The sequence below is a fragment of the Bubalus bubalis genome, chromosome 18 (assembly GCF_019923935.1).
Source record: "Bubalus bubalis isolate 160015118507 breed Murrah chromosome 18, NDDB_SH_1, whole genome shotgun sequence".
Classification (NCBI taxonomy): Eukaryota; Metazoa; Chordata; class Mammalia; order Artiodactyla; family Bovidae; genus Bubalus; species Bubalus bubalis.
Window position 1 is genome coordinate 56,041,855 of NC_059174.1, and position 8,523 is coordinate 56,050,377.

General features: G+C 58.9%; 1 protein-coding gene across 2 annotated transcripts; it reads left to right on the forward strand.

The window, feature by feature from the left end:
- Positions 1-169: 169 nt before the first annotated feature.
- SPIB (Spi-B transcription factor) lies at positions 170-7,282 on the forward strand. Of its 2 annotated transcripts, XM_025270052.2 has the most exons (6): positions 170-231; positions 1,228-1,255; positions 2,767-2,839; positions 3,128-3,339; positions 3,701-3,851; positions 5,104-7,281. In XM_025270052.2, the coding sequence occupies exons 1-6, from the start codon at positions 209-211 to the stop codon at positions 5,400-5,402; spliced, it is 786 nt and encodes a 261-aa protein (XP_025125837.2). In that variant the 5' UTR covers positions 170-208; the 3' UTR covers positions 5,403-7,281. The 2 variants fall into 2 exon arrangements, with proteins under 2 accessions (XP_025125837.2, XP_025125838.1); XM_025270053.2 differs by lacking the exons at positions 170-231; positions 1,228-1,255; positions 3,128-3,339 and having other exon boundaries at positions 2,774-2,839; positions 5,104-7,282.
- Positions 7,283-8,523: the final 1,241 nt, after the last annotated feature.

Here is an 8,523-nt window from a genome sequence, read left to right on the forward strand (position 1 = left end):
CCCCAAATCCAGACAGCCCCTGGGCCCACCCTCCCTGCCACGTGACCAAGGGGTTGTGCAATCCAGCCCCCTCCCCGACCCCCTCCCTGAGGGGATTTTCGAGGAGGGCTGAGCTCACAGCCAGCCGGCACCCCTGCCCCCCCCAACCCCGGGGGCTGGGCCAAGGTATAAATAGGGGTGGTGGCTGCAGGCGGCAGCAAGCACCACCATGCTCACCCTAGAGGCTGCACAGTAAGTGGGGGCCCTCCAAAACCGGGATTCAGGACCCCTGCCCTGCCCCTCACCTTTGACCCCTCTGCCACTAGGCCTCCCCCCTGGGGTGGTGGTCTCTGCCCCACCCAGGAAGCAGGTGGGTGGGAGGGGCTGGGGTCCACTCTCCCTCCTGGATCTCTTTGCCTCTGCCACCTCGATTCCCTCCTGCATCCCACCGTGTCTCCCCTGGACCCCTGGGGAGAGAAAAGAGAAAGAATCTCTTTCCCTTGGGGCACTTGCTTCTCCACCCTGGTGTCCTCCCAAGTGGCCCTTGGCCTCTGTCCCTGTCTTCTTCCAGGTCTCACTGCATCCCCGACTCCTGTGTCTGCAGACTGTGCTGCGGGCCACATCTTTTCTGTTTGTGGGTCTCTTGTTTACTGCCTCTTGCTCCCTCGCTGTGTCTTTCTGTCTGTCTCATCTCTCCATCTGTCTGCCTGTCTATTCCCCACCCATTTCTGGGGCTTAATAAATACCTCCTGCAGCCCAAGCGTCAACGCCTCTCCACACCTTTCTCCCTTCCCTCCTCTCCTCCCTTCGCCTCGGCGGAGCCTCTTCTGTATTTTCCCATCTCCATCCACACGCCTCTCCCGTCGTCTTTCGCCTCTGGTCCAAGATGGACCCATTGAACGGACTCGCTCACCAAGGCCCCCTCCCCACCCCCACCAGCCCTCCGGCACCCACATCTTCTCTCCGGGGACTTTCTCTCCTTCACTTTCCCTGCCCCCGCCCGGCCTCTGTCTATGCAAATCCCAGGGGAGGGGGGAACATTTGCCTGGCCTCCGCCCCCCACTTCCTGTCCCGGTGGGAGAGTGGGGGTGAGTGTGGTGGGGCTGGTCCCACACGGAGACACGCAGCCGCGGACCGGCTGCGGCGGTCACAGCTGCAGCCGCCTGCCCCCTATCCATCCCCCAACCACTTCGAGAGCCAGGAGGCTGAAGACGCCCCTGACATGCCCTTGTGTCTCTCCCCCTCCAGGCTTGACGGGCCACACTTCAGCTGTCTGGTGAGTCGGGGTCCTGGGGGTCAGCTAGGGCTGGGGTCGGGGGAGACCCACGTGGCCCATCGCGACCTTCCTGCCTCAGTTTCCCCCTCTGCTTCTTCCTGTCCCTTTGTCTTTCTGACTTTTCATTGCTATCCCCAAGCTCCGTTTTCCCCACCCCCTGCCATCACAGATGATTTTTCTAACATCTCTTTCCTTCTCTCAGACCCTGATCCACTTCCTCCAATGGGGAAGAGTAGGTCTTTGTGTCTTTGACTTTGCGTCTCTTCCTCCATGCATCCCACGTTCAGTAAATCTACTTCTTCCTTCTTCCCTTCTCTGCTTGACTTTATATATTTTCAAAAATTGAGTCGAAACTATTTCAGACACACAGAATACTACACCCCACCCCCATAAACCCACAACCTACTCCAAGAAATAAAACCCCACACATATGCTTGAAAGAAACCCCTGTGGGTGCCCCTTCCCCAGTGCATCCCACACTCCTCCAGCTTGAAGAGTTTTTTTTTTTTTTTTTTTAATTGAGGTTTACCTTACAAGTCAGAAAAGTGACAAGTCTTGTGGACAGCTCAGTGAGGTTTTCACTTATGTGCACACCTGTGTAACCACAAACTGTATGAAGATATAGAACACTGCCATTACTCTAGAAGATTCTGTCATGTCCCTGCGCAGTCAATAGCCCCCTCTGATACTTTCCACCACAGATTAGTTTTGTTTGGTTCTGAGCTTTATGCACAGTGGCCCCCTTTGGGTCTGGCTTCCTTCACGTGACCTAAAGTGTGTGTCAGACACGGGTCCTTTTTCTTTGTTGTATAGTACTCTGTCTCAGGACGACACCACAGTTCTCACGCGTTCTCCTGTCCCTGGGCGCTCAGGCTGTTTCCCGTTTGGGGCTGTTACTAAAGCTGCCCTGATTGTTTTTGAACAAGGCTCTTTTGTGGACTTAACGTTTCCAGATCTGGTGGGTAAATACCTAGCCCTAAGACCAGGATGACATATCTCTAGTTTTAGATTTTCACTGCTAAAGCAACACTCAGCTGTTGGGGTGAATTGAAGCGATGTGGAGGTGGATAAAAGAAGGGTCGAGAGCTTCTTTCCCTCTGTTAAAAACGCTTCCGTGCCTCTTATCCTTCACCCCCGGTGCCCCCGGCCCTGAGGCAGGCAAGCCTGGGGGAATTCTCCACCCTCCTCAGCTGCTATGACTGTGTACTGGCAAGGTGCTGGGGTTCCCGGAAGCCCACACCCTTAGTGGGAGCCGGCTGCTGTCTGTCAGAGAGCCTGGTCACTGTATTTCTGTGTCTCTGCCCGTGTCTCTCGCTCTGTGTGTGTGTGTGTCTGGGTCTTTGTGTGTTCTGCTGTGCTGTGTCTTCCTCCCATCTCGGTGCCCCTGTCTCTGGTGCCTGGCCTTTCTTTCTCGCCCTCTCCCAGCCTGTCAGAGTCTCCTGCCTGGTCCGGGGTGGGTGGGGTCTTCCCTGCAGCCTGGGTGACCCCTCTTCCTCCCCCACCTCTATCAGTACCCGGATGGGGTCTTCTACGATCTGGACAGCTGCAAGCACTCCAGCTACCCCGACTCAGAGGGGGCGCCTGGTGAGTGACCCTGGCCCAGCCCCCCTCCCCGCCCCGCCCCTTGGGCCAGTTTCACAGATGGGGGAGCTGAGGCCCAGGGGAGCTGTCAGCTGGCCCAGCAGGACAAGGTTAGCCCCGGGCCTCCAGACCTCCTCCCCTTTCCTCTCCCATGCACTCGCTCGCCCATGCAAATCCTGGGGTCACAGATTTGCACAGCCCACAATAGCCCCTCTGTGCTGGCGGGGGCTTCGAGGGGGAGGGGCCGGAGGCCAGACCTCTTGGCTTCTAATCCTGCGCCCTTCCCCCTAGACCTGTGGAGCTATGGCCTCAGTCCTGCCGTCCCAGGCGCCTCCTATGAAACCTTCGACCCGGCTGTGGCCACCTTCGGCCAACCCCAGGGTGTCCAGCTTTGCTACGGCCCCTCAACCTACAGCCCCGTGGGGAGCCTGGACCCAGCCCCCAGCCTGGAGGCCCCGGGACCTGGCTTCCCGGCGTACCCCACGGAAGACTTCCCAAGCCAGGTGAGGGCCGGGGAGACCGCGGAAGTTCCCCATCCTTTGATTGAGGTGCCCGGCACCGCATCAGAACCCGAGCACATAGGGAATCCTTAACCCCTCTGATGACTCAGGTTAAACGGCATTATTACTCCATCACACAAGCCAGCCACCAGAGGCGCAGACATGTGTCAAGGGGCGGGAGGCTCTCACGGAGGTGGCCCGGGTGTCCCTGGCCATGCCATGGAGATCGGAAGTGAGCCCAAGGGCAGGCTGTGAGTGGAGCAGGGAGCCCACAGCCAGGGCCCGGGAAGAAGCAAAGGGACGGAAGCAGAGGGAGGCAGAGAAGGGAGCCCCCCTGGCCATGGGTAACCCTGACCTTCCGCAGACCCTGGGCCCCCCGGCGTACGCCCCCTACCCCAGCCCTGTGCTCTCAGAGGAGGAGGACCTCCTGTTGGACAGTCCCGCCCTGGAGGTCTCAGACAGCGAGTCGGATGAGGTCCTCGTGGCTGGCCCGGAAGGCAGGGGATCCGAGGCAGGTATGTGGGAGCCGGTGGGGTGTGAGGGACTCCACCTGGTGGTGGGGGAGTGGGGGGGTTAAGGGAACCATGTCTGCCCGAGCACCTACAGTACATACTCCAGTGCTGAGGGCGGTTTCCAGATCTGCCATCTGCTGACTGTGCTGCCTTGGGCAACCACCTCTATGTGCCTTGGTCTCCTATCTGTACAATGGGACAAAAACACTAATAGTATCTATTCCTGGTGGCTAGGAGGGTTTGGGGGATCGTAAGTGTCAATGAGGTAGCAATGCTTGGCACAGAGTCAGTACTCAATGAATCTTCACCATCATTATGGACACAAGAGCAACAGAAACCATCACAATATCAGCTCCCACCTAGTCAACCTCTGCTTCTGCCCCTGTGCCTGACCTCCATTACTCGCAACCCCTACAAGCTGGAATTATTAGTCACTTTCCCTATCTGGGCCTCAGTTTCCCATCTGTAAAATGGGCTTTGTTATCATCATCCCTGTCTTGTGGGGTTTTGATGAAGATTAAATGAGCTCGTAATTGTACTGTGCATAGTGCAGCCCGTGGGTACCAAGTGCTTCACAAAGACTGGTAAAAGTAAAACACACACACACACAAGCCTCATTTATATAACTGAGGAAACACCAGCTCAGAGACGTTAAGTCACCACCCAACACCACACAGCTGGAAAGTGGCAGAGGTGGGGTTCTTGTATCTAATGCCTGCTATGAACTGCCACAGGCCCCCATCCTCCCATGGCCAGTTCTGTGGGCCCCTTGCTGCTTCTAGAAGCCCAGGAGTTAAACCCCTTGGCCTCTCCCAGGATCCCAGTCTCTCAAGCTGACATGCTGGGAGGCCTGAGGCTGAAGAAATGGCCAGGTAGATTCAAACCAACTCTAGATCTCTTCACTAGTCAGCTGTTAGAAGCCTTTGAGGAGCACTGCCAACCCATTTGGCAGATTCATCCGTGCGCTCCACAGATACATTCTGACCACCAAGCAGGCACAGGATAGGCACACAGCCTGAAAAGCAAAGCAGGGATGGGAGACAGGGGTTCCGGGGTGACACCTTCAGGAAGGGGGAGCAACTTACCCCGGATGGGAGGGGTGGCATACAGGGAGCCAGGCACGGTGACCCAGCAGCCACCTCCCTCATCCCACTTCTCTTGATGGGGAGGTAGGGGCTTGGCGGTTCCGGACCGGGGAGGGCGCGGGGTGGGGCCCTGAAGGATGCTTCCGTTAACCGCCCCGCACCCGCTGCAGGGGCCCGCAAGAAGCTGCGCCTGTACCAGTTCCTGCTGGGGCTGCTGACGCGCGGAGACATGCGCGAGTGCGTGTGGTGGGTGGAGCCGGGCGCCGGTGTCTTCCAATTCTCCTCGAAGCACAAGGAGCTCCTGGCGCGCCGCTGGGGCCAGCAGAAGGGCAACCGCAAGCGCATGACCTACCAGAAGCTGGCGCGCGCCCTGCGCAACTACGCCAAGACCGGCGAGATCCGCAAGGTCAAGCGCAAGCTCACCTACCAGTTTGACAGTGCGCTGCTGCCCGCCGCCCGCCGGGCCTGAGCCCGGGGCGGCCTCTCGGGGGCCCTCAGGGGCTCCACGCCTGTGTCACGTGGGCGTCCCCGCACCCTGGGTCATAGGACCCATGGACCCCCGACACTGGTGCGGGGGGCGGGCTGCTGCCACAATCCCTAAGCCCAGCCCGGGGCCCCTCTGGGATCCCCCCCTATCGTGTCTGGGGCCCCTTTGGGATTCCCTTGTCATGTCCAGGGGCCCCAAGATCTTCATGTCTTGGGTCAGAAGACCCGGAGTCGACTATACTACGTGTCTGTGTAGAGGGGCGGGACAGGGCAAAGTGCTTCCAGAATTCCAGGAACTTCTCTGGGATCCCCTTGTGATGCCTGCAATCCCTCAAATCTCATCTAGGGGAGGGTGAACCTAGAGATCATCACACCAGATGGAGGGCTCTGCCTGCAACCCTAACCCCTGTCCAGGGTCTCTCTGGGATCCCCTCTCAGGTCTGAGTCCCTCCTGTCAAATCTGAGATCTCCTAGTTATGTCTGGGTCCCTGGGGGTGGGGTTGGGGGGACCGTTTGCATGCGTGTCTCTAAGCCCATCTGTGACTCTCTCGTTCTATCTGTGCCTCCAAATTCCTTTGTCATCTTTGAGATCCCCTAATTCTCTGGAACCACCCTGCTGTCACTTTTTAATGTCCGAAAATCTCCAATCACATGATGGGTGCCTCTGGGATCCTTTTGTCATGTCTGAAAACACCATTGTCAGGTTTGAGGGGGTAGACCTCAGTGAACCTTATGTCTGGGCAATGTCGTCTGGGATGCCCTTGTTTGTCTGGAATCCTCTGATCACCTCTGAGGCCCTTTTGGGATCCTCATCTGATACGCCCCTTTGGGGACCCCACCAACAGCCCTTGAGTTCTCATGGGGACCCTCCCTCTCCGGGGATACCCTCCTTAAGGCCATACTGGGGATCATTCTGGCCACTCCTTGATTTCTGTGTGACCTTGGCAAACCCCCCATGTCGGTTCTAACCAGAGACTTTGTGCAGTCCATCAGCAGGTGGACCAGCTTTTCTGTGTGGAGAGGCTGGAAAAGGGTGGCGGCCATGTCTAATGGGGAATATGTTTTCCGATCTCAAGTCCCCATCGCCCCTGGCTGTCATACCCCGGTGGCTTGTTTCAGTCGTCCATTGACCCCAACCATTTTTGTGTGAATCCAGCATTGAGCTGAAGCCCAGATGAGCTCTGATTGGAACCCATGGGGGTGTCACAGGCTGTGGGCTAAGAAGCCAGAGTCCCTAGTCCTTGAGCCTGAGCGACTGGGGGATCTAGGGTGACCAGAAAGACTTGCTGCTTCTGGGCCAGTTTGGCCCTTCTGTGGAAAGGGAGAGAAGGAGGAAGATCTCGGAAGTCCTTTGCAGCCCTGTCAAGCCTTTGACGCATCACCTGAAATCTACCCATCCACCCACTGATGGCCAGAAGGAAGACAGGAAGGAACATCAAGGACCCAGAGAAAGAAGAGGTCCTTGAAGGGGGCACACAGTGGCTGATAGCAGAGCCCGGGGCTGGGAGCGCCCCCTCCGGGGAGGGGTGCGGCTGGGTGGGAGGGGCGTTGCCAGGGACAAAGTGTCTTATGGGGGCCTCCTCTTGCAAATGAGGTACCTTTTGCAAAAACTATCATTACCCCAAGTGTGGTATAAAATAAAATACATCAAGGTAGACAGACCTCTTGGGACCCTTTGTCAAGGACTGTGATGCTGCCCATCCACCAAGGCCTGCTGATCCTCAGAGACACCGGGGCAGCGTCGGGGGAGATAAGAGGAGATGCAAGAAGCAATTAGAGTCAGACCAGACTGAGCCTTGAAGGCCGCGGCAAGGGCTTGAAATGCAGGCACTGGTGGTTCGATTCAATTTTTGTCTCCGACTCTCTTTGATGATCGGAATTCTTCTCCACCCTCTCCCTGGTTCCCTATCCGTCTGGGTTTCTGTCCCCCCTCCCCCTTCTGAACTTCTGCCCTCTTGCTCTAGATCTCTGTCCCAGTCTCGCTGGATACAGCCCTCGGGCTGGCGGAGCTGCCCTCCAGGCTCCGTGCGCTCCACCCACCCGCGGGGCCCGCTGGAGCCGCGTAGCAGTTTGCCTGGCAACCCGTGGCGTCATCCGGAAGCTGCCTCTGGGTTGGCTAGGAGCTCTGAGAAGGCGGGGACGTTTCCGGCTCTTAGGGGGTTTTGGAAAAGGATGGGGGGCGGGAGGTGACGATGGGCAGGAAAATAGCCGGCACCGACTAGTCTTCCCTCACTCCAGGGTCTTTCTGCAGGCGTTACTTGCCCGCCCGTCCTTCGCTTTAAGCTGAAGCTTCCATACCCTTCCCCTCTTCTCTCGCGCCCACCTCGCCTTCCTCCCCCCAGACACCTGGCGTCCCAAGACGCTCCCCTCCCGCGGTCCCCTCCTCGTCTCCTTCGCCTCCCCCTGCACGGCGTCCAGCCACCACCACCCCCATGCAGAAAGCCGCAGGTCCCCCTGCCGGGAAGGGAGCCAACGTCCGGGCAGCCCTCCAGGGCCTTCCCGGTCTCCCCACCCGCCCCCGCTGGGGCACCCGCCCCCTCCCCCGCGTCCGGTGCCCGCCGCTCCCGCTCCGGGAACCACGGCGGGGAGCCGGCAGGGCGCCTCCCCAGGAGGGGTCCCAGGCGTCAGGGACCCCAAACCTGTGTGTAGGCCCGCGCCGGTGGGGGGGGGGCGGGACTCCGGAGTCCCCGAGCCTAAGTGCCCGCCCCCCACCCCCTCACGCCTCCTCTGCGGCCATCCTGCCTACGCTGGGAAACCGGACTCTCCCTCCCGGCTCTGGTTTCCCGAAAACGCCTGCCTTGCAGATACTAAGAATGGTTTTCTAGACCCTGTCTTCCCCACCATCCCTACCCGCCCCGCCCCCCCACCCCCATGCCAGAGTCCTGGCTCAGAGCCCTGGTTCACTTCAAACCCCAGTCCCTTCCTGTCCCTCCGCCTAGGACCTAAGAGTCCAGGCCCTCATCCTCCTTTCTCTGGGATCCAAGAATCTGGACTCCGGGTCGGTTCTGCACCCGGACTCAGGAGTCCAGGCTCCCACCTTCCTCAGAACCCAGGAGTCCCCGCCTGCCGCACATCCTCCCTTAGACCCAGGTGTCGGAAGCCCA